General features: G+C 38.1%; 3 protein-coding genes across 5 annotated transcripts in view; all 3 read right to left on the bottom strand.

The window, feature by feature from the left end:
* LOC107747580 (eukaryotic translation initiation factor 2-alpha kinase 3-like) overlaps positions 1–10,723 on the bottom strand; it is a 31,991-nt gene extending 21,268 nt beyond the window's left edge. The window contains exons 1-2 of the mRNA XM_016562175.1: positions 10,174–10,723; positions 535–664 (exon numbers count right to left, since the gene is read on the bottom strand). Of these exons, the coding sequence (XP_016417661.1) occupies positions 535–664; positions 10,174–10,469 (426 nt within the window). The 5' untranslated portion in view covers positions 10,470–10,723. The remainder of the gene's footprint in view (positions 1–534; positions 665–10,173) is intronic.
* Positions 10,724–13,549: 2,826 nt separating this feature from the next.
* On the bottom strand, positions 13,550–18,461 carry rpia (ribose 5-phosphate isomerase A (ribose 5-phosphate epimerase)). Its single transcript, XM_016562179.1, has 8 exons — positions 18,162–18,461; positions 17,109–17,169; positions 16,972–17,027; positions 16,826–16,885; positions 16,305–16,369; positions 16,115–16,183; positions 15,704–15,845; positions 13,550–13,673 (listed from the first exon to the last, which is right to left on the bottom strand). The coding sequence occupies exons 1-8, from the start codon at positions 18,216–18,218 to the stop codon at positions 13,560–13,562; spliced, it is 624 nt and encodes a 207-aa protein (XP_016417665.1). The 5' UTR covers positions 18,219–18,461; the 3' UTR covers positions 13,550–13,559.
* A 1,963-nt stretch (positions 18,462–20,424) lies between these two features.
* The window catches only part of LOC107747581 (sodium bicarbonate transporter-like protein 11), an 88,673-nt gene continuing 83,145 nt past the window's right edge, over positions 20,425–25,952 (bottom strand). For 2 of the 3 annotated variants that reach the window (XM_016562177.1, XM_016562176.1), the window contains 5 exons: positions 24,777–24,950; positions 24,451–24,646; positions 23,046–23,174; positions 22,161–22,201; positions 20,425–21,408 (listed from right to left, as the gene is read on the bottom strand). In XM_016562177.1, coding sequence (XP_016417663.1) covers positions 21,342–21,408; positions 22,161–22,201; positions 23,046–23,174; positions 24,451–24,646; positions 24,777–24,950 — 607 coding nt within the window. In that variant the 3' untranslated portion in view covers positions 20,425–21,341. Of the gene's footprint in view, positions 21,409–22,160; positions 22,331–23,045; positions 23,175–24,450; positions 24,647–24,776; positions 24,951–25,952 lie in introns of all 3 variants that reach the window. The other variant, XM_016562178.1, reaches the window with a different exon arrangement.

Raw genomic sequence — 25,952 nt, 5'->3', positions numbered from 1 at the left:
TAATAACAGTAAAAACAGATCATGACCACCAATTCTTAGCATGGATCAAACAAATGTGTAACAATGTACAAAAATCTAATTAGAAGAAGCCTGTTAGTGTAGCGTCAATGTTTTGTCAGTGTGTTTGTGTAAATGTGTGCATGCGCACAGGCGCATAAGCGCATCCCTGCCTAACGCTCTTCCTCCAGGCTAGTCTTCAGTCTCTAGAGAGTATGAGTCTGTGATCTATGTGTGTGTGTGTGTGTGTGCAACTTGTTTCAGATTCAATTTCCTTTGGGCAATGTCTCATTCTCTTCTGGGGTAAAGAGGTTCAAACAAACATCACCTTTTCCCACACACACACACACACACACACTTACTCAAACTCTTATGAACAACAGGCAAACATGTGCCTGTTTGGGGAGAAAACCTTCTTATGTTGAATCACAATGCAAAATACTACAAGAAAGTGTTTAATACTTCTAACCAGAACACAGCTGGTCATTAAGCATTAGCTGGTGTATTTTAAAGGCTGTGAGAAAATGTGTTCAGTACCTCTGGTTTGCTGAGGCTAGAGGACACAAGAGATCCTGAGCCCACGTCCAGGTCCCACTGCTTGCGTCCCTGGTTTAGAGGATCCAGAGCGGCGATTCTCCCATCAAGTGTGCTGATGATCACCAGAGCCCTGTCAAACGCATGAAACACACAGGTTCACATAAAGTGACAAGGGTTTCCATCACTCTATATTGTACACTAGACATTTCCCTTCATCTTCAAATTTGTTTGACATAGAGATTATAGGATGTATATGAATTATATCCAATATAAATAATGCCTAATAACAATACATGGCCAATATTAAAATACTATTTTGTCTAAATAAATTTACTAATTTACTATTTTAAATCAATTTAAAATAAATAAACTATGTGACCCTACAGCTATACAGTATGAAACACAATTGATGTTCATTTTGAAATTTGCTCAAATGACATTTAACAGTGGTATTAAATTATTAGTGTTTTTATTTTAGTGGTTTTATTAATGTATGGTTAGCCTACATTATATATTGTGGATACCTACATACTGAAGTAGGTAGTAAAGTTCTCAGCACCAAATGAATTGTCAAAAGAAATAATAATAATAATAATAAATCTTCAAGTTCTTATAATATCACTGGCAATATTTTAGGTGTAGGGTGGCCAATAGCCAATATAATGTCAAAATATGGATAAATAAATAACTTATTTTACACAATATTGTAATCTAATCAAAAATGTTGTAAAATCATTGAAAGTAGTAATTCTTTATCCATCTAGGTCCAATTCTCACGATTAACAAACTATTAACTACGACTTTTGCCTCAAACTCCTAATTTGCTTATTAATAGTTATCAAGGTAGTTGTTAAATTCAGGTATTGGGTAGGATCACGGATGTAGAATATGGTCATGCATAATATGTACTTAATAAGCACTAATAAACAGCCAATATGTTAAGAATAAGCATGCTAATAAGCAACTAGTTAATAGTGAGAGTTGGTCCCTAAACTACAGTGTTATCTTATCATCTGTTAAGGCAGATAGTTTTGGATTTATTACAAGGGCGATTTGACCCATAAACTCTTAAAAGTCTATAACGCCTACAATTGGGCAAGAGAACTGGGAGATTAAACTGTGTGCACACCAAACTATCACAAACTTTTTGTTCTTTTGTAGTATGCGATAAAAGCTAACAAGAACTGAAGTCTACACAGGACACTTCACGGCTAAAGTGCCAGGGAACTTTTTAATGGACAGGGGCAAACGCACCTGCAGGGTAGAGAGTAGGACTAAGAGCGAGGGAGTCACTTTGATCAAGTCTAAAGAGAGTTAGCACATCGATCCAGACATCAACACTGATGAGGTCAGAATTTAAGGGCACTTCAGTTCTGCTCATCCAATGCTCTGGGCCGACACCATTTGTTCTCATTCTCCAATAGGATTGAAGAGCAGAAAATGTTATGGCACAGCACTCCTGATTGGCTGGAGGGCCCCTCCAAAAATGTGAGGGCTGATTGGTTGTTGCTAAGCAGTGGGCATTGTGAGAATGAATGAGGACACTACACAGGTCCCACCCAGCCAAAAGATTGATTGAGGGAACGAAAAAAGAAAAAAAACTAAGAGACTAAGAGAGAGAGAGAGAGAATAAAGGAAGAATAACAAATCTCATTTTCTGGATGAGATCAAAGAGTAAGTGTATTCCACAGGCTGTTTAACCTCAGAAATAAAATTTAAAAAAATAAAAAGGAGTACAAGGGACTAAAATAGAAGAAAAAACACTTGAGAAAAATTGTAAAACTAAATTGAAAAAAATTCAACAGTTTGTCTGACACCAATTCAATTGTGTAGATTATATTATAACAAACAGCATAAAAAAGTGCCATGAGATGTAATTAAAGTAAATGCACACAAAATTAATTTAAGTAATTTTGTGATAATGTAGGCCTAGTACACTAAAACTAAACTCATACTCTTGTACTCTCTGTAATTTGTGCATTTTACATTTTACTTTCCTCTTCATTTTAATATATGTTCACTTTTATTTACTTTTTTGTATTTTATTGCATTTTACTGCACTTGCAATTTTCTACATTGTTTCTTTACTATTTGTCTCAGTCACATGATTTTTTTTACTCATCTGGCATATAATTTATGACCATCAGCAGGGCAAAGTAATGGTGTTGAATACAAAAGCGCATATATAATATAAATTTTATAGCCAATGTCAATATATATGCTCTACTATTTTTAAGGAAATTAAAAAAAGTTTTTCAACAACACAAATGTCTGCATGTAAACGGTTAAAGCAGCTTCACTTTATCTTAAAGCCTTTTAAAAGTGTGCCTGAACACTCACAAATGACACTCACCCTTTTGCCTCTCTCAACATTATTCTTGTCATGCTGTTTAACACACTTAGCACTTTACACACAAACAGATCCTTAAGTGCACGTCCACACACACCTGTGATCCCTCCCTCTCGCTCTCACTTACTATCTCGTCTCGCTCTCAGAGGAAGTCAAGAGATTCTCAACTCAGACCTGATGTAAACAGACTGCATGGAAGAAAAAAAAAAAAAAAAGAAACAACTAGGGTATCCGAGGGGTTTGGTCCAATCACACGAGGCTTTCCTCTTCCCTCAGCCAATCAGGGCTTAGACGCGTTTCTGCACTTTCAATCAGAAACCACTCCTTTAAAAAACACCAGCCAATGGACATAAAAAGCCCACTGTAACCACGCCACAGCGAGCAGCTCTTATCAGCCAAGTGTGAGTTAGCAAGTACCATTGCAAAACACACGCGCACAATAGGGGCATGGGGAGCACGTGGCCAAGTTGTGAAAACAGAGGCACACCCCTGCGGAGAAGCCGCAGAATTCATGGCGAGTTAACATAGTATAGTAAAGTACTTTGTGCAGACACAATTGTTCAGCATGGATGACATGCAGAAACCTGATACGGCAATTAAGCAAACAGCAATGTGATTCAAGCAAAAGTTCACTCAGAAATTAAAAACCTGTCATTTTTCACCGTCCCTTTCAAACCCAATCTTTTTTCAGTGGAACCCAAAAGCAGACGTTTCAAAAAATGTCCAGGCTGCTATTTTTCATAGGGACTGACGAGTTTTCATCAGGTTCCAAAAAGAAACATCCATACACTTTTTTTCTAAGGGTGCAGGCAAATTTACATTTGTAGGGTGAAATTCTGCAGACAAAACGCAGTCATCTCAATAGGAATTGGGAATGCGTCCTCACATGGATTTCACATCGGATTTAAGTTTGTAGAGCTTCAAATGTGTGAAGTTGACCATTATAAAGCTGCTTGGTTTGGAAGTGACTTCTGGATAAGCCGTGCTTCATGCACTGCGACAATAGACCTTCTTTGCTCAAAAAGTTTTCGTTAATGCGACCGCACCTTAGATCTTCTGAACCCACATGAAAGCTTTAGTAGAGGAACAGACTGAAATGTAAGTTATTGACTTAAAAATTTACATTGATGCTCTAATATCTCCTTTTGTGCACTGCAGAAGAAGAAGAAAATACATACAATATACAATACATACAGGTTTGAATAACATAAGGCTATAGCATGAAAACAGCCACAAAACACATCATATCCTTTCTTGTTTGGTTATTTATTTTAGCACCATGGTGAGAGACATGTGTGTAATATATATATATATATATATATATATATATATATAAAAACAACAAATAAATAAAACTTTTCTTTGATTTAATATACATTTAAAAATTAAATTTCAGTTAAATTGTCATAAGAATTAACTGAAAAGTAAAGACTTTGAAGAGTTAAAACCAAGTCAAAAGCCTAAATATTGCACATGCATTTTCTGTATAAGTGTAAGTTCTGCTGAATAAAAGTCTCCAAAAACACAGTTTAGAAGGGGCATCTTTTAAAAAAGACAAGATAAAGACTCCAGAATCCACTGAGTTTCCAAAGTGAAAGGGATTTTCTGCTTAAGTGAGCACACAATAAAATATAGCACTGCAGTAGCATGCAGAGCTCGGTATGGAGCGTTACACAAAGCACTCGGCAATGCATTTCGAGGTACCATCTTCCCCAGGCAACATCCGCAGTACACAAACATGATGTCCATACCCGTATATCACACTACAGAAAGAAGAAACCCTCACTAGAACATTCAAACCTTTAGATGCACACACCACGAGGAAAAAGTGCAGTATGTGCATTACTTGTTGAATGTGTAATGGACCAAAAAACTGTGACTAACTGCATGACAAAGTGTGTTCTAATGTAAAAGAGAAAGATGATCAGAAAAACAATAAAAATAAATCAAATTAATAACAAAAAAGAAAATATAACCAGCATTCAAAGGGGCAGTTGACCCAAAAGATTTACTCGACATCTTTCTAAACATGTAGGCATTTCTTTCTTTCGCCAAGCACAAGAGATGATATTTTAGAAAAATAAGACTCAAACTGACTTGTACAAACAACACAGAAACATTTCTCAAAATATTTTATTTTCCACAAAGGAAAAAAATTGTAGGTGAACTATGACTTTAAGGCTAATGCAACCCATTAAAGAAAGTTGCATTCATTCTAACATTGTCTCCTCCATCATGCAGAGTTTTTCTCCACGTATTGATTAAAGCATTTACACAGTGTGTCTGAGTGTGTGTGAGTGTGTGAGAATGCTTAATCTGTCCTCTGACTCCATGGCACGTTCTGACACGCCCAAGCTGCTATCTCCATGCAGAACTATAAGCGCTTCTGCCATCTCAATTGACCTTGCTAAATTTGGTGCATCCTGCAAAAACTGCAGTACAGCAATTGCACAGAAAAGCATTTCTAGCTGATTTTGATTATGAAACTAAACAGTGAGCACACCTGTATGATTTTTCAATAAGCTCCGACACTCGCTTTGAAAAAAAATACCACCACAAACTTGCACGAGAAAACATGAAAGGCGTGTGTCACACAAACTAATTCCATCATGCACAAGTCACTGTCATTTCACTCCTCTTTAACTCTCATCATCTTCCTCCTGTTTCTATCTCTCTAATGTGCGCGGTGCGGAGAAATCAAAACTCTGTCACATGGTGCTGCTCTCGTCCTATTGGACGAGTCCTGGCCTTGATCTAGGTGGCTGATTTGTTGTTGCTAAGCAGTGAGGAACCAAACTACAGAAAAGCCTAGGTCCTGACTACAGGGTCCTAGCGCCTTCGGTTTTGGGTCTCGATGTCCCCCCTTTACTTTCTCCCTCCTCGTCTCCCCAATCTCTCCCTCTGCCACACCTCTCCCATCTTCCCACCCATTGCTGCAGTGCAGTAAGGTGTGTCCTCTGCAACGAATGAAGCTTCGGTTTTGGGTCTCGATGCCCCCCCTTTACTTTCTCCCTCCTCGTCTCCCCAATCTCTCCCTCTGCCACACCTCTCCCATCTTCCCACCCATTGCTGCAGTGCAGTAAGGTGTGTCCTCTGCAACGAATGAAGAAACGGCTTAAAAGAATCAAACCACAAACGGAGCAAAAATCAAGCAGGTCCGGAGTAAGCGTTGCCACATGGCTAAGAGCAACAACACAGAATCGACATCCTAAAAAAGAAACGAGCCATTCATAAAACTGGTTTTATTTTAATTGTTTGAAGTGAGAAATTTCAAAAGTGCTCAGGTAAAGTTTGCATAAAAACATGCTAAGTTTGGTTCTGATTACAAGATGATAAAGTCTTATCGCAAAGTGATGAACTTCACTCCAGATCATGAGATCATATAAAGCGAATCTGACAGTCTCTCGCTAGTTACCTAACCATCAAGTCAGACAAAAAAAGCTCACAACAACAAGCGCACGAACTCTACCCTTTCCTTCCCTCCTGCTCTCTCTCTCTCTTCCAACTCAAATTCTGAGCACTTTTTCCTTCCAATCGTCTAATTGGCCAACAAGTTTGCCAGCTCAGCTCTTCTGATTGGCTGTTGCTAAGCAGTAGGCAGTTGGAGCTAGACGTCTGGCAGAGTTTGCACCAGGCAGTGGAGAAGCGGCATCACCGTGAGTGTGTATTTGTGTGTGTAAGAGAGAGGGCACCTCAAGCGAAGTGTTCCTCCCAAAAGGTCCCTCAGGAATCACCAGCAGTCCAAAAATACACACACCGAGGCAAAGCTGAGCTACATTAGTCTATAGGCCATACCTGGATCCTGTTCGCCAAACCAATTTAAAGGAGAACACATACGTACCACAAACTAATTCAGTTATCTGTGCATTTAAACAGCAATTGTGTTGCCTAGTCTTTGCTCTAACAGCAGTCTGGGAACTGGCATGTGGTTGGTTGCTTGGTGAGTCTGGAAGATCTTTACAATATGTTGTTGTTGTTTTTCTTCCACCTTTACTAGGCTTAATGGACTGAGTAACAACAAGTTGATGAGAGCATCTTTATTACAAGTGTTCCCCACAATCTTTGCTTTTGTTGTGAGTAGATCTCTCCAGGGTTAGACTCCCATTTGCCAGTGGACCATGCTGTGCAACACATAAAACTGTCCCAGGAGAACACCATCCCCCAGTAAAACTGTTCCATGTCACGGGGAAGGCCTGAGGGTAATGATTATCATCGCTGTGTTACTGAGAAGAGAGCACAAAGGTCTGGTTCTTGGTTCATGTATTATCAATAAAAGCCAGGCACTTGTTTGTTTGTTTACATGTGATTGATGGTTGCTTGAACACTGCACATAAATGCATGAGATGATTTGATATTGAGGAACATGGGGGGGAACATGTAGAGGTGTGAGCGAGTGTTTTATCTTGGCAGCAGGTGTGAAGGCAGCTGCTACTCTCAACCCTGTAGAGATACCGAACCAATGCAGTGTTAAACACACTACACACTATTCCCTCGAGTGTGCATGACACATATAACTATGCCACCAGAAACAAAGACCAGCCCCTCCTTCCAGTGATGTATGACTACTGTCAAGACAAAGTCCCAGGAACTTCACATTAAAGCATCGCTGAAGTGGTGTTTAAAACTGGACTTCCAGCGGGCTATTCATACACACAGATAAAGCATCTTTTTGCACTGATCATTTTCAACATATCTTGTAGTGCATGGAAGCTGACACTCATATAAACCCCAACTACGTTTTTTTTTTTTTTTTTTTTGCTGTTTCTTGGGTAAATGACTTTGTGGTTGATGCAGAGTTGCAAAAAGCATGCATGATATTTTTTGTTATTTCCTCTATAACCTGCAAAATATATGAATTTTCTCTTCTTTAGGCTGTTTAAAACAAGCAGCCTTTTCAATATCCAACTGAGGTGGTCCGTGCCATGCAGGTGTGCAGATAACTGCTGCTACATTGCTATCAGCAATACCAGAGCAAGTGCATGTCTCATTCATTCAAAGATGTTTTGAAGAAAGTTATTAACCAAACAGTTTTTGTGACCTGACTTCCAAAGAAGAAACCTGATACATTTCTCAAAATATCTTCTTTTATGTTCCACAAAAGTCTCAAGAATTTTCATTTTTGGGTCAAATATCCCTTCATATTAAAAGCTCAAAAGCAAAAATTTACAATTGCAAATGTGCAAGTGTATGTCTCAATTATTCATAATTTTGCACGAAAATTGCAGATTTTGTGCTTTTAATGAAAAGGGATTGTTTACGTAAAAATTTAAAATTCTTGAGACTATCTTTTGTTTGTAACAAAAACTGTTTATGTTAATAACATTCTTCAAAACATCTTTACACAAAACATGTGTTTCACAGAAGAATGAAAGTTGTACAGGTTTGGATTCAGTAGAACATAAGTAAATGAGTAAATGACAGAATTTTTCATTTTCATGTGAACCATCCCTAATATCCCTTAAAAGCAAAATCTGTATTTTTTTGTGTAAATTTTATTCCCCTTAAGTTAAATTAGTTAACTTAATGAAAATAATTTCAAAAAATAAATAAATTAATTAATTAAATTATATAATTATATATTAGAATATTTTATATATAAAAAAGAACAATATAACAAAATATTAGCACAAAAATATTTACAAGATATCAATAAAATATTTCTTGATAAGTTCCAAAAGGTGTCTGCTTCAACACTTCCTGAACATAACCATATACCGGAGTCAAATCTATATATAACATGTTTCAGATGTAACAGAACTGTTCGTCTTTTGCCTTCAAAGGTTTTAGAAGAATCCTCAGCACTGGCAAACCATATCCACCCTAAAATTCCTCGCTGTAACTCAAGCGAGGGTTTCCTGCTCCTTCTCATGTTATTTTCATCTTTGGAACACAGTCTGTTCTAGGTACTTCGATGTGTTGTTGCTTTTCTATTTCACCTCTTATTCTAAAGCCTGAGCCTGTAATTATCAGGACCGGACTCTGGTCGTGCCAACTTGTGCTTGTTTGGAAAAATCCTCCATTAATGGGTGCGCCACACATCGATGTGACAGCATGTCGATGGTAAGGCAAGGTGTGAGAGATTTTTTACTGCAGTGGAGCAGATCAGGTGTTCCCAATGATATTATCAGCTCCTGTGACATATTTGTAGAACCAGTATCTCCACCAAAAAGGTAGGCGAAAAACATTCACCTTTAAGCTCCAAAGGTCTTAGACAAAATGTTAGATTAAAAAAACAACAAACTAAAGCACCAAAACAGTTTCAATTAGTTTTAAAGCAAGACCCTCGAGCTCCCCATCCACCTATTCGACACTGCTTCTTTCTAAGGTGGGGCAGAGGGCTCGGATGCGGTAACACACTGATATCACAATCAGCAGAGCAGAACGACTAATTCCCGCCACAAACAAAAACAAAACATCCGGAAAGTTGGAGTGCGCGTCTGTAGTTGCGCGCTGAGCAGCGGTTTAAAGTGCGTCAGCGCAGCCTCCAGAGACCGCAGTCTACCGACGGACACCGGCTTCCTTTGAATAGAATAGAGAACTAATGTCTGAAAAAAATATCTCCCGTACAAACCTATTAAAAACGGCATTGTTAATGTTACAGTTCAAAAGACGTCTCTCTCCTCCACTGGTACAGTAAACTGTCGCTTTTTGGCGTCTTTAAGTGTGTTTACAAACAACATTGTAGTCAGACTCAGTCAGGCTGACATGCATCGCACGCCCACACTCAAAACACTGCAGCAGTGCTCAAGACAGGAAGAGCATCCTCAGGCTGCGACAGCAGTAAAACAAGTTTCGAACTCCAGAAAACAGTTCCGTTTATATAACATAAGGCAGTCCGAGTATATAAGGTGCTCTTTAAGTTCACAAACACACACTCAAGCCATCGAGTGCGATAGGAGAGATAAGCGTTCTGCACTGGCTCTGAGACTGCTGTCAGTCATCTGAATCTCCATAGTAACAGGAAAAAAATTCTAACTTAACAGATTTTTGCGTACAAGTAGCCATATTATAAATGGCAGCGTCAAGTCGATCTAAAATGTTATGCTGTCACGCGGATTTCATTTGGTAATGCAAATATTTGCACATATTTATACCCTCTTCTTGGCCCCACGGGGAGAGGTCGACTGCTGCAAACGTCCGCCCATCACGAACTCCAGCTCGGCTGCCTTACGCAAACTTTACTAAAGTTGAATAAGACTACAGAACGCAACGTGACAACCTAAAAAGCGTGTCACGCCCAGACAACCCGAAAACTTCTGCTATGACTCGGTGGAAACTGCCTAACTTACCTCCGCTGCTTGTGGAAGTTTGCGTCGCTGTCTCCAGACGGCTCTTCGCTCTCCCCGGTCGAGCCGTACTCGTCGTCCTCTACGGTCACTTCTCCGATGCCAGGGGCTCCTCCGACGCTGTCCAGTGGCCGCTCCATAACGGCAGCATGTTCCGCCGTCTCGGTGTTTGGCGTCGGAGCCACTTCGAGTTCTCTCTCTGAGAGAGACTGACTTTGCAAAGTAACCGTTAACGTTCTCAAAACAAGCAGCAGCAGCAGGGATGTGCATACGTTTCCAAACTGAAACCCCCTTTCCATTGGGACAAGTGGCACATGAGTAGTTAGACAATCACATACCAAAATAAAGTGAATTTTAAAAACTAGTCTATAAAAGGCGTTTTACAATTAAACTCGTAAGCTATTAGATCTCTTTCTGTTGTCCTCTCTTAACGTAAACATGCACTCAACAGCACCATGTTATTCCCTTTATACTTGACGTTGGCCGTGCCGTGGTAACGTCAAGCCCCGCCCCGTATCCAAACGCCCATTGGCTGAGCATGGAAGCAAATCCCTGCAGTGTGTGCTGATTGGTGCTAGCGTTTGTCAATCTTCACCGCTCGTCTACTAAGCAGATTTTGATTGCGTCCTACAACTGTCTTTTACAGTGCAGTCTGTTGACGTGGTCGGCCCTCTAGCCTCTTCATTCCATTGGGCGCTTTTCTTGTCACCCAGAAATATAGGCGGGAGGAAAGGCAGCCCAGAGCGGGTATGGCCATCTTCTTAAGTATATTATTGGCCACACCGTAGAGTTTTAGCCAACAAGATAGTAGTGTTGGCTCCAACATGCTTCACTGGTATGTTTACGGAAGCCGCGAAAGAAGTCTAGTCAACCCATTGGCCTGACAAGCTGTCAATCAAAATCATCGTTACTGTGATTTCTAACAGAGGGGCGTTGCTAATTCGTTCTGAGCGAAACTTGATTGGGTAAAAAGTACAAGGATGGATATAACGACGTGGCCATTTGTTTGCAGATAAAAGTGAGGTCATGTTTGACAGTTTTATTTCCGGGACTTTTGGTATGAAAAGAGTAATGTACTCATCCGTTGCGCAAATTGTAGTAAGTTCAGTATTGTTCTTTAATTTTATATTTCGTCACTTATCGGTTTGTAATTACAGCTTAACAACCATAACACTTCTAAAATAATATAAATAGTTTAGGCAACTTCAGCATTCTAGTTCACTGTTCACTTTTTGTAGTCATGAAGGCTGGCCATTGCGAAATGTATATGGCGCCCTCTTGTGGTTTGTTAAATAATCTTTTAACCCGTGTTTGGCGTAACTGTTAACTGAGCCACACTGGTTATAAAGCCCTTAAAACTGTCTCACTGTCTCGTTTTTATAATGTTTTCCTGATTTTGTTACCTGTAACTGTATTTTCAATCATACTCACCCCTGGCATTGATTTTTGTATGTTCTTTCTTGTGGCATAAAAAAAAACGGGTTAAATAAAGTATGAAATGCAAAATAACTAACAAGATACTTTATAGTTGATTGGTCCGGTTTTAATATTGATTTTCAGTCTAGAACATAACATTTGAAAACCTTAGTATCACAGTGAAATTGGTAGAGTAAAACACATGCTGGTATTTTAAGTAGCACCATACCCAAAAAATCACAGTGACCTCTGTGAAGAGTTTTCATTAACAGAACTGATCAATACATGTACAGAAGATAAGGCTTTCAAGCTGTGCCAACTCACCGCTGCTTTCATCCCTCAACAACAGTGTTCGTGGCCACAGGCACATCGAAAAATTATACGAAACAAAATCAATATCAAAAGCCAAGTGGCATTTCACAACTTAAAAAGAGAGAGAACATTCATTTGTGCTTAGCAATACATACACTACTGTTCACTGGTTTGCAGTTGGTACTTTTTTTTTCAAAGAATATTTTAATCAGCAAAGACATCAAATTGATCAAAAGTATCAGTAAAGGACAGTAAATATTTATAATTTTATAAATTTATAAAAAAAGATTTATATTTCAATAAATACCATTCTTTTGATAACATTTGAAAACCTTAGTATCACAGTGAAATTGGTAGAGTAAAACACATGCTGGTATTTTAAGTAGCACCATACCCAAAAAATCACAGTGACCTCTGTGAAGAGTTTTCATTAACAGAACTGATCAATACATGTACAGAAGATAAGGCTTTCAAGCTGTGCCAACTCACCGCTGCTTTCATCCCTCAACAACAGTGTTCGTGGCCACAGGCACATCGAAAAATTATACGAAACAAAATCAATATCAAAAGCCAAGTGGCATTTCACAACTTCAAATAGTGTATTTTATCCAGGGGCAGAATCCTCTGAAATGATTGATTACTGAACTAAACTAACCGCTGTGTGCTGGCAAAGGCCACTCGTTTTGCTTGAGGTTTCACGTTGGAGCGTCTGAGGAAATCTGTCATAATCAACAAAGCAGATTCAAAATGATCATACAAACCCACAGACACTATACTAACGATGCAATAGGGTGTGACTGAGAATTTCTCAAAAGCTGCATGCATTTGTAAGGCTAGGAACTATGCTTTGTGAAAATATAAATTTATGGAGGCACAGACGGAGGCCACGATATTCATACATTTGTACAGACGCCCATGTAAGACAACATTCATGGCTACGTAAAGCAGCACAGAAGGCAAACTAACACTGTAGATGTACCGTATGGACAGTCTCTGTAGACTCCAGCCCAACATAAGCAGAATTGTCCAGACAGAGGATATGAGAGGAAAAACAGGTATATCTGAAGGATCTGAGGATCTAATGTTGCATTGTTGTGTGAAAATCCATATTTCATGTGCACAGCCACATGAGAGGCACTGATCAGACGTCTGACGGTTTCTGTAACAGAAAATAAGATAACCTGTAGGGAAAGAGCTGCCAGAGTCTGTGTATTTGAACGGCACTTGAGGTGTGCAGGCTGGTCTATCGCAAGAGCAGAGGAAGATCTTCTTAGTTCTAAAAAAAAAAAAAAAAAAAGTATCACAGTTTCCAGTTTTTCAACATTTCTTAAGCACAAAATCAGCATATTAAGGCCAGTACACACTGCACCAACAGACACTGACCAATGGCAACAGCCTAATATTGAATCGCTGTTTGTTGGGTATTGGAATATCTGATAAGTGGAGTAATGCTGCTAAAAATTCAGCTTTACCATCACAGGAATGAATTACATGTTTAAATATATATTTAAAATTAATTTTAAACAGTCATTTTAAATTATGATATTTCACAATATTGCCATTTACTCTATTTTTGATCAAATAAATGCAGCCTTGGTGAGCAGAACAGACTTCTTCTAAAAATAAAAAAATAAAACTTTTTAACAATAGAGAAAAGGTTTTCATCTGTACTGACCTGGGATCATCTTGATGGCTGTGTTGACTTCTTTCCAGTTCTCTGCATGCTCAAACTTCCAATCCAGGATGAAGTTACTGTTATCAGTAACCACTGGACCCTAAAGTTCAACATTGTAAAGAAAAATCATCAGATGACTAGACCATCCATTTCATAGAAGCCCACTACATTCACTACATGGTACAATGCTACTTTCTGGGAAAGTCAAGGCAAGATTTTAGAAGGAAAAAAACAAAACAAGTCAAGATAGGGAGCATGTCAAAGAATAATATACTATACTACAGTACAATGATGATTAGCCATTCAGTTGTATCCGACTCTTGGCGATCCAATGGGCCAACTCGCGCCATGCTTTCCGATCTTCTACTTTCTTTTTCAACTGTTCAATGCCTAAGTCTGTGTCACTTCTAATGATATCAAGCCAATGTGTTTTTTGGCGGCCTCTTTTCGTTTTTCCGCTACCTATGGCAAGCATCATTGCATGTTCTAGTGAAGCTGTTCGCATAACAGGGCCGAAAAAGGTAAGACGCAGTTTTGTAATTTTGCCTTCAAGTGACATCTCTGGTTTCATACACTTCAGGACCTCTCTATTGGAAACCCTTGCTGTCCATGGTATTCTCAAGAGCCTTCTCCAACACTATAACCCAAAGACGTCTATCCTCCTTCGATCGTTTTTTTTCACAGTCCAGCTTTCACATCCGTATATTGATATAGGAAATACAATTGCCTGAACTAGTCTACATTTGGTTGTAAGATTGATGTCTTTGCTCTTCCAGATTTGTTGCATGCTTAGCATTGCATTATGTCCTAATGATATTCGACGCTTTATTTCATGTGTACCGTCGCCGGTTTGGTCAATCATAGATCCCAAGAAGCAGAACTCCTTAACGCATTCAATTTCCTCTCCATTGATGGTTACGTTAATTAACCATCCAGATCCAGCTGTAGACATTATTTTAGTCTTTTTGATGTTCAGGTGGAGTCCCATCTTTTCACTTTCCCTTTGAATTGCTATTATAAGGTGTTTCAGAGCATCCTCGGTTTCTGCTAAAAAAAAGTTGCATCATCAGCATAACGAAGATTGTTGATATTTCTGCCTCCAATCTTCACACCTATGTCAGAATCTTCCAGACATGAATTCCTCATTATCACTTCAGCATAAAGATGAAAAAGAAAGGGGGAGAGAATACACCCTTGTTTCACACCCCTTTCAATTCTGAAGCATTCTGTGTCGCTATACTGCGTTCGAACAACGGCTTCTTGATCTGTGTAAAGCGATCTTATCAACTGGGTCAGATGAGGTGATATTCCCAATTTTTGAAATACCTTCCATAGCTTATCATGTTCAACACAATCAAAGACCTTACTGTAGTCAATGAAACACATATAGATATCTTTTTGAAATTCATTGCATTTTTCAATGATCCATCGCAAATTTGCTATGTGGTCACATGTGCCACGAACTCGACGGAAACCAGCCTGCACATCAGGTAGTTCTGTTTCTATGATTGGGAGTAGGCATTGCAGAAGGATTTTTAGAAGGATTTTGCTTATGTGAGCGATAGTTGCTACAATTCCTTGCATCACCTTTCTTTGGTATTGGTATAAAAACTGACCTTTTCCAATCTTTTGGCCACTTCCTGGTTTCTCAGACCTTTTGGCAAATTGCTTTAATGGCTGCAGGTGGAATTGGCCTCAGCAATTCCGCTTGGATACGGTCAAACCCAGGGGGCCTTGTTGTTTGATAGCTGTTGCATCGCACATATAATTTCTTCATTCAAAATAGCAGGTTCTATTTCCACTGGGTCACAGTTGGGTTGTTCTCCAACACTGGTGTTGGAGTATTATATTGTATACTACAATATAATACCCTAAATAGTGCAGTCAACACAAATGTGATGACTTAGTTCTTTTCAACAATAAACCAAGTTCTTTGGGTTGAATGAGTTATTCAAATTAAATCAGAGAAATCATGGAGTCCGTATTTTAGGGCAGGACATTGATTTTGTTTTACATGTAATGTAATAGAAGTATATTATAATAAGAAGTAAAAAAAAAAAAAAAGAACCCTTAAAAACGTAAATAGCACAAATGGATGGAATTCAAGATCCATTAGTAAGACTCTCTTACAGCTTTACTGACTGCCATCCTCAGCACAGCCTCTCCTCCAAAGCGCCGGGCAATGGCTCTGGACACAGGCACATACGCCATGGGAATGACCTCCACCGGCACACCTTTCTTCCACTGTTGCCCCAGAGCCTTCGAGTCCTTTCTACCCACACAAGCAATGAAACGACATCACACAAACACATCTCAACTTCTAGTGGAAGACTCTCGTATAATTCTAGCAATCACAGGCTGGGTTATGATGAAACATTACCACTGTTTCACTACATGCAGTGATCAGCAGTATGATCAGCAGTAATTATGGGATGCTAAATATATACCAAATATTGTAGTTCAAACAATAGTGCACAGTGGGTTGATTTTCTGGGAAATGTCACTTTGGATAAAAACATCTGCTAGACACCACATTCATACCTATAGTCTGCAATGACAATAAAGTGTTTGGCACAGCCAGCTACAATCTTCTCCTGGGTTAAGCATCCTCTGTTTTGAGGGAGGAAAAGAAAAGGACATGACACTAGACCTGATGACACCTCAGGGATTTCACACAAATGAAGAGAAATGGAAAAAATACTTGAATTAAACTTTAATTTTCCAATCATACCCTCCTCCTTTAATCAGCGTCAAAGCAGCATCAACCTCATCGGCTCCATCAATCGCTACATCCAGCTAAAAGACGAAAAAAAAGACTCTCAAAATCAAAATTTGATTTATTTGTTAGCTCTTCATTAATTCACAAACCCCCTGCAGTTCCCTCATAAACCCCCAGGGGTTCACAAAAAACCCAGTTTAGGGAAAGCTGATGTAATTAAATTTGGGTAACTGAACTCTTTATGCTATTCAGGGTGTCATGGGTACTCATGTGATAAATTAATCCAGTCGTAGTAAAGTTTTTTGGCAAAAAGCTGTTACTTTATTTCGGCCCAACAAATGTTACCTATTGCTATTCCAGCATCAAAGTCAAATCATATATTTTAATTGCCCTTTCCAACATAGCATTGTTTTACTAAACTTTTCCATTCTATAATGTTATCTAAGCTAGTTAAGTTGTCTAAATCATCTTTTTTACTTTTTTTTTTACCCATTCCAGCTGCCCGTCCACATGCCGTCTCGGCCCAAACTCACCTCAGGATGCCTGTCTAAATCAGACAAAGTGAGACCGTGCTGCAGAATCAGCTGACGGGCCTGGATCAACACAACTCAATTAAGTTAGTTATAAAACACAGGAGTTTTCTAGTTTTAAATGAAGCTCCAAATGAATGAACGCTGACCTGAAAAGACGTGGGAACACACACGATATTCAGCTTCTCCTGTCTGACCCTCTCAGCTAGAAAGAAAACATATTTTACTAATTATCACTGTTAAGAGCTCTAAGCATGAGTACGTAGTATTAGATCACATGTCTTACCCAGCCTATCCACAGCATAGACGATAGTTGAGCCACTGCCCACTCCAACTACCTGATTATTCTGAAAGAGAAATGAAAAGTCACATTTTATAGCATAAGCATAACCCAACCCAACCAAATATAGTCATACATCAGACCACCACAACACTGATAATAAAGCCTGAATTCATTTATTTCTTTCAACAGGGTCAGTAAAGGAGGTGCTTAACCTTGAGGAAATATTCTTTAGCCCAAACAGTTGATCATGGCGCTAGAAACAACAAGGTCATGGGTTTGGTTTTCAGAGAATGCATGAAGTGCTAAAATGTACACCTCAGGAGGTCAAACCAATTTTTATATTCATTTTCAAGTAGGTATATAATTCTTACTTTTTTATTTAAGCATGTTACTAAATGTATCTAATAGGCATCTCAACAACAACAACAATAAAAGTGTTCATGACTGTTTTACAAGCTACAAGCTTAATCTCAATTTGGAAGCATGCGAGAGTCAGGTGAGGTTTGCAGAAACCAAAGTTCACTTTGCTAGTCCAGTTTTTACCAGATTCACCTTAATCACTCAACTGACCCTAGTGTGTTACAAACAATTAATTATTTATAGTACCCACAGACTGCACCAGTTAGCCATTTCCAAAGGTTTAATTTGAGCAGAATTAGCATCTTTATCGCCTAGCTTACTGTATGTTTAAAGCAACCTGCTGCGTAAATAAACACAGGTGCTCAACTGATGCCACCTGAGCCACACTCACTTACTAACGTTAGCTGACTTCACTGTAACATCCCAGCTAGCATGTTTGAAGCTGAAGTGTCACAGCGGATACTCACGATTAACGTTACATACTATAACTGCCAAAGCAAATACAAAACACCATTACTGCAGTGTTGGCGCGTATTTTAATAACGCTACGTACATCGAGCATCGTGTTTGCTACGCATGTTTATTCACGCCTCCTAAAGTATTTAAAGCACCCGTTTATCCAGTTAACGTTAAACTAATGTAAGTACCGTTAGCGTTAATGTGTCACTCGCACCTAAGGTAAATACACAATCTCACCTGTATGTGGTTGTCCACAGCAGCATAAGCTGCCAGTTTTTTGGCCTCTTCAGCCATTAGAGTGCCGTGGTGCCGCCTGCTGCCGCTACACACTGTTGTTTCCCCGGCGGAGAGAGGAGGAGAGATCTGCTGCTCACCGCAAACTCAACCCACCTCCTCCGCGGCCTCATCACACAGCGCCTCCACGACCAACACAACGAGATGCGTGCCTCAATAACATATGTGCACGAGCAGAGGGATATTAGAGAAGCTTAACTGAACAGATATTAAAGGACGCTCAACATATCAGCTGTCAGATAAGTATTAGTACGGTGTTTTCATAACAGAGCAGAGTACAGTGAATTCCGATTCCGCGTGAGTCGGATCTCAATGAATCAGTTGCACGAACCGTTTGAGTCGGATCTTTTCATCCAATTGGTTTAAAATATCAAGTCTGATCTTTTTATTAGAGGGAGAGAAAAAAATCGGTCAACAAATCATCGACTGAATCTTGAATCGTCTCTTTCGGACAATATTTCCGATTCGTAATGAGAATCGATGACAGTTGGAGTAAACCGAGGAGGATTGGCTGATGGGGCGAGAAGGTAACCTTAATAACTGATCATAAATCACATGCAGAAATATGTTTTCAGTAGTGATGGTAAAACTAAACTTTCTAAAGAGGATACAACTGTATTGAAACTGGGTTTATTACTGGGTTGGCCTTTATTGTTTATTTTATTTTTATCACACACGAAATTTGGTTTTAATAGCATTTTATTAACAACACCCAGCCGAGAGTTAACATATTTAAAATATATTCATATCAGAATGACTTGCCTTTGAATGAGCCGAATCAAGGCTGCAATAATCAAATGAAAACTAAAACGCAATAAACACTGGTAATTGCTTATGTGCAATATGGTTTGGTTGTAAGTATTATTATTATTATTACAGCCACTCTAGGAATCAGGGACCACGTGTGATGTAAAGAACCGCTGAACCGTTTTTTGTTTTTTTTGATGAATTGTTCAAATGAACCGATTCCCCCTTAGAATCTGTAATGCTGTCATTAACTATACTTAACATGACCAGTAGAGGGCAGTTTATGCCAACATTATTTTTAATTTGTGGTATGTGTAGTAAAAGCATTTAAACACATTAATAAACATTTTTTTTTAAATTAACTGTGGTAATTAGCAATGAAACTATAACCAACTATAAATAGAAAACAGAGGAGAGCTGAAACAGATGGGTATCAATATATCTCTTTATTTGGCAATCAGCTTGAAATGATCTAGATTTCAGTGTATAGCATACCCCTATTAAACCCACACAATCCTTCCAATAAACATCTCTTATTTACCATAGTTTTTACATATTGCAGTTTACAAATTTAGCTTATCTGTTTGACAAAATCAATTCGACAATGGATCTTTTTTATGTGCTATATAAAAATCTACACAGTATACATTCATGATTAGAAAAAAAAAATTAAAAACAGCACAGAACAGAACTCGTCAACATATCCCACCCAGGTGTGAGCGATCACAAATTAAAGCTGAATACTTCAATATTACAGTAAATACTAAGAGATGTCCAATGACAAACAGGATTACTGAAGGGAGGTTGTTTTTACACCAGAGGTCTGGACTCAAGGAGAATAACTATGATACCGTTACAGGGAAGATAGAGAGAGAAACAGCCAAACAGGAATGCTGATTACGCGAGTGGTGCGAGATGTTCAAGAGAAAACCAACTTTTTCAACAGTACATCTAATCTCTCTCTCTCTCCGAAGCTTAAAGCTCTCCATGACAAGAATCAGTCGAGTCTGCTTCTCAGCTTTCTCTAATCTCATATTGCCTATGATTAAGTGCACAGGTGCTCACTTTTTTGCCCACAGTTAGTCAAACCATGTCTTTTCTCAATTTGTGCGCCTTCGTTTATAACGTCGCTCTCTCCAAGAATGTAACATGGTTTGATGGGTCAAAATCATCAGATATCTGCGTCTTCCGACTTCTTTTATTCGGAAAGATCGCAAACAACTATAAACGAGTATAAAGTAGGGATATAAAGGTACTATACCTTCATTTGACAATTATTTCTAGTTGCTTTTAATAATAGCACAACTAATTACATAATAGTAATACAAATCAAAAGTTTCGATGTCTTATAAAAGGCATGCCTTCTCTGTTTTAAATATATTGTGAGATGGATAGACATGAAAGTGTGCGTTTAAGTGCCTTTCTTTTGGGCATCGTTTATAATCATGCCTCTGTGTGTGTGTGTGTGTGTGACTGGGGAAAGTACACAGATGTGGTGTCCTGTGATGTGCAAAGCTTAAATGTCAGAGTCCATTCAGCAGTGAGTAAGGTCCGCAGAAATGCTGCTTGTTTTTCTCCGTTTCCCTGAAACCCCAGCGCTTAGAATACATTCTCTACACATCAGTGGGTCTCCAAACTAGAAGTCTATTACCTCGAAAGAAAACTCTCTTTAGAAAACTCTAAAATATTGATAGCCTCTAATAATCCGCTGTATTGCTATGAGACACAGTTTCCTAAAATGTGTGTATTCTTTTGGTCCATGCTCACTTCGTTATTACTTATTTGCACTGATATGTACCAAAATGAGCTGGAAAATCTGCCATCGACAGCTTTAGCTTTTTTACTTGATGTATGAGAAGTTTTGCACTGGGTGTGTGTGTGCGCGTCAACGTTCAGCATTAAGAGGTATTGCTACAGATTCAGGTCAGTCTCTTGTTCAACAGCTGTATTTGTGTTGAGAACACTATGGTCGGAGATGGAGTAAATACTTGTGTAATTTAGTCATGGAACAGTTGTCGAGAATACGCGTGATGGTTTCCTACGTCTCATAAATCAAGTGTTTGTGATGCATGGATACATCAGAATAGACTAGAGAGAGAGGGGGTGGGGGCTTTGGTGTACTATTTAGATCATGAGAGAAGCAGTGACTGACCAAGGTCAATAGTCAAACAGTCAGACAGCGGTCTGTCATTCTACTCTGTTTTGAACAGGCATCTTCAAATATCCTTCTTTTCTAATCTCCCTCTTACTCATTCAGTGCTTCACCAGAATGTCTGCTGTTAAACACTAGAATCAGTTTGTTTTTCCTCCCAGAGTTTTGCATTTCAGAAATACAATTCCCAGAGTCCTTTGCTCAGAGGCTCAGTGTGCATGCCTTTACATGCGCTGTGCATCCATAATGTCCAGGTACTTAGCCTCGATGATCCTGGGCAGCAGATAGTTCCTGAAACAGAGACAATATTACATAAATTATGTTAATTACATACAAACAGATAATTAAGAAAATATATATTTGACTTTTATTTGTTTTTTTTTTATATTATTTTTTTTATTAAGAAATGCATTTTTAATGACATTTTTATAATTATTTATTAATGAATAACTATGCATTAAGAAATTAAATGATATAATTATTGAAAAGGAAATCACAAAAGTGCTTCAATTTTTAATAATATTTGAAATATTTTTTGCTAACAAATTATGTGGTGCAACAAACAAAATCACGTGGAGCAACCAACATACGGGAAAAAAACTATTAATAACATAAAATAGGACATGACTGACCTAGTCAGTAAGGTCAGTAAGTCTCTTAAAATATCAGATGTTTTTTGTTTGTTTTAACCAGATAAGATACGTTTAGGTTGTAAAATATAATGTTCTGTGACTACCCAAAAATATAGTATTCAAAATATTTGCATTTAAAAATACATTTGACTTTGAAAATAAAGTACTGGTTCAATTTGTTTTATTAACTTAATATTTTTCATTTTGTCTGAAAATAATTATCAAAATGTGTACCACATGACATTTTCAAACAACAGTTTTTCAAACTAGATGAAAAGCACATGACTACAAAGAGTACATTTCTGAGAACTTGAATATGAGCTTTAGCAAACACCATTTATTACGCATGCACGTGCACAGCAAATCACACACTACACAACAGATGGGAGCTGAAGGCATTTCAGTACTCACCTGATGGGTATGAGGATAAACATTAGCAGAGGAAAGATCATCTTCATATACGGGAGAGGGTACATCCCAAACGCACACAGAAAAAGCAGCTGCACCATCTGAAGGAAAGTGAAGTAATGGATCTTCCTCTGCGGCACCTTGCGGATGTAGTGAGTGGGAGGGTAGGACCTCTGAGAAAGAGTGAAAGAGAGATAAAGAAAAGAAAGAAAAATAGGATAGGATATAGCTGTCATAATGCAGATAAATACAACTGTATAACCCTGAGCATCTTGACTGATGGGATTCGGTCACAGTATGGACACTGGTCACATACACGAGTCTCCACAATACGGATATAAATCAGATCTATTGCTGGGCAATATGCAAATGAATGGAGATCAAGTCCATGATTACATGTCCAGATTTTTCTACTCTTTTTATCCCATAGGGCAAACAGTGTTTAAGTTTGTGGTTGCTACAGCCTTGTATCTCATCTACGATTACTTGTTTAAGTCTAGCTTATTAATGAGATCAACAAGTGTGTTTAATATATTAATATATTTAATTAATAATTTAATAATATCTAGTATGTACGTGTTATGAAAACAAGTTAAACCGAAATACATTACTGTTCAAAGGTTTGGGGCCAGCTTTTATTCAGCAAGGCATTTATAAAAACATTTATAATGTAACAAAATATTTCTATTTCAAATAAATGCTGTTCTTTTGAACTCTCTATACATCAAATAATCCTGGTAAAAACAGCTTTCAACCTTGATAATTTTAAGAAATTTGTTTATATGTTTATATATTAAATATATTTATATATAGTATAAATTATATGAATATAAATATATACATGTAAATATTTTCAAAATATATACTGTATGTGTGTGTATTGATCATCTTCATATACGGGAGAGGGTACATCCCAAACGCACACAGAAAAAGCAGCTGCACCATCTGAAGGAAAGTGAAGTAATGGATCTTCCTCTGCGGCACCTTGCGGATGTAGTGAGTGGGAGGGTAGGACCTCTGAGAAAGAGTGAAAGAGAGATAAAGAAAAGAAAGAAAAATAGGATAGGATATAGCTGTCATAATGCAGATAAATACAACTGTATAACCCTGAGCATCTTGACTGATGGGATTCGGTCACAGTATGGACACTGGTCACATACACGAGTCTCCACAATACGGATATAAATCAGATCTATTGCTGGGCAATATGCAAATGAATGGAGATCAAGTCCATGATTACATGTCCAGATTTTTCTACTCTTTTTATCCCATAGGGCAAACAGTGTTTAAGTTTGTGGTTGCTACAGCCTTGTATCTCATCTACGATTACTTGTTTAAGTCTAGCTTATTAATGAGATCAACAAGTGTGTTTAATATATTAATATATTTAATTAATAATTTAATAATATCTAGTATGTACGTGTTATGAAAACAAGTTAAACCGAAATACATTACTGTTCAAAGGTTTGGGGCCAGCTTTTATTCAGCAAGGCATTTATAAAAACATTTATAATGTAACAAAATATTTCTATTTCAAATAAATGCTGTTCTTTTGAACTCTCTATACATCAAATAATCCTGGTAAAAACAGCTTTCAACCTTGATAATTTTAAGAAATTTGTTTATATGTTTATATATTAAATATATTTATATATAGTATAAATTATATGAATATAAATATATACATGTAAATATTTTCAAAATATATACTGTATGTGTGTGTATTTAATATATACATAATAAATATACACAGAACACACACGTATATTATGTGAACAAAAACTTTTATTTTGGATGCGATTAATCGTTTGAGAGCACTAAAACGTATATTAACTTAATAGTTAAGAAAAATAGTTTTAAGCGGTTAAAAGTTAATAGAAATATCAAACAATTTGGGTCAAATCAAAAATCATTTTGCTAAATCATTCTGCTTTTGGGATGTGCTTAATTTTTTTCTGCCAATTTGTATTGGATCTTTTGTTTTGAAGACTTTTATAGCTTTGTGTAATATCTCATATGCATCTCATACCACCTCCTAAACCATCTCAAATGCTTCTTGAGGGCATTTATACTTATCTATCCGATCAGCAAAAATGCACAAAGCATCCAGCCACAAAATGCATCACTTGGTACAAAGACATTTACATCCATGACAGGTAGAGGGCGCTCTGATGCTTTATTTGCACAGCGGGTGCTCCTCTCTCTCTCTCTCTTCTGTGTTCTTATTTGTAGAACACCTATGACTTTTATTTGCCTTTGTTTTCATCAAAGACACACGCGCGCACACACTTACTTGTTCTTTGAGTAGCAGAGCCATGCGGTCGCACATTTGATTGCCGTCAATGGATGTGAGAGCGATGTGGAGGAAGAGCCCATAGAGCACAGGCTTAGGAATCCACTGCAGGGGCACCGGCAGCAGAAACAAGCTCACACCTATCAGGATGTTAGCCACGAGCGAGGTCACCCGCGTCTCCTTCACACTCACTATACTACACACACGCACATGCACACACACAGAGGAGTCATTTAAAACCAAGCACAGTGTGCCAATAGCTACTAGAATGACGTTTGTGCTTCACAGATTGATTGCGAGTGTAATTGTTTGTGGTGTGGGCTCACGTCTCGTAGAGGTGTCCTCCCTCCACCCTTTCCTCCACGATGGCTAGCTGTCTGACGTGCAGAGTGGAGTGCGGGAACGCAGCATGCATCCACGGCAAGCCCAGCACAGACATCAAAATATTAATCAAGCCAGACAGAGTCAGGTCCCAGTGATACGCCGTGCCCTTCAGTAACCTGTGGCACACACACAGTCACGACTCAACAGTGTTCAACAGCGGTGCCCTACCAAGACCAATATACAATCTGACCCTTCAGGGGCAAAGCGTCCAGTTTCTAGCGATGTGCCATTTTTATGTCAATGCTGAAAGCCAATCATAATATATTTGATGTTTAATATGCAGCTAGGTAGAGCAGGACCAATGAGGTTTCAGTGTGAATTGGGCTTCATGTTGTCATGCAATAACCTACAGTTCAAAAGTTTGGGGTCTGTACCTTTTTTTAAATTAATTAAAATTAACTAATTATTTTAAAAAAAAATTTTTTATTAATAATGCTATTTGGCAAGGATGCAACTGATTAAAAGTGACAGTAAAGACATTTACAATATCAAAAAAGATCAATTTCTAATAAATGCTGTTTTTTTAAAATGTAATTTCTATTCATCAAAGTAGAGGTCTGCGCGGGACTGTTTTTTTAGTCCCGCTCCCGCAAGGTTCTATTCCGCACCCACCCGCTCCCGCTATATATTCACTCTTTGTTCACCCGCTGTCTGCTTAGAATAATTTTCTTCCCGACCCGACCGTTCCCGCTAAATTTAGATCTTGTTTCCAGAATCTCACATTTAAATTTCCGCTACTGAAAGAAAGAGAGATAGGCTGACAAATAAAAGTGTAGTCTGAACAAAATTGTATTTTTTATTCACCTTGTCAAGAGTCTTGAATTGATTGACCTTGACTTGAATTTATATGAATTATCTTAAGACACAAAATTCATTTAATATTTTATGCAACACAGTAGGAAAAAGTGTCAAGAGAAAATAAAAATGTTGTACAAAAATTGTCTTTTCAAGATACAATTCGTTTAACATTGACAACACAATAGGGAAAAAGTGTCGCAGAGAGAAAAAAAAAAAGTAGGTTGTACATAGGGCTGTCGCGATAACCGCAATATCGCAATACCACGCTATTGACGAGCAAACCGCAGAGGAATGCAAGAACCGCAGCAACCGCGATTTTT

This window comes from Sinocyclocheilus rhinocerous, unplaced genomic scaffold, assembly GCF_001515625.1.
Source record: "Sinocyclocheilus rhinocerous isolate Xijiao unplaced genomic scaffold, SAMN03320098_v1.1 scaffold469, whole genome shotgun sequence".
In the NCBI taxonomy this organism is placed as follows: Eukaryota; Metazoa; Chordata; class Actinopteri; order Cypriniformes; family Cyprinidae; genus Sinocyclocheilus; species Sinocyclocheilus rhinocerous.
The sequence above is the reverse complement of the archived record's forward strand: the minus strand, read 5'-3'. Positions and strand labels throughout refer to the sequence as shown.

What these genes read in the sequence shown, in the direction of transcription:
- rpia (XM_016562179.1), bottom strand. Translation starts at nt 18,218, where the DNA reads ATGGCTGAAGAGGCCAAAAAACTGGCAGCTTATGCTGCTGTGGACAAC. An exon ending in ACGCTGATTAAAGGAGGAGG is followed by an intron (nt 16,184 to 16,304) that starts GTATGATTGGAA and finishes CCCTCAAAACAG; the next exon opens with AGGATGCTTAACCCAGGAGA. An exon ending in GGATGGCAGTCAGTAAAGCT is followed by an intron (nt 13,674 to 15,703) that starts GTAAGAGAGTCT and finishes GTTGAACTTTAG; the next exon opens with GGTCCAGTGGTTACTGATAA.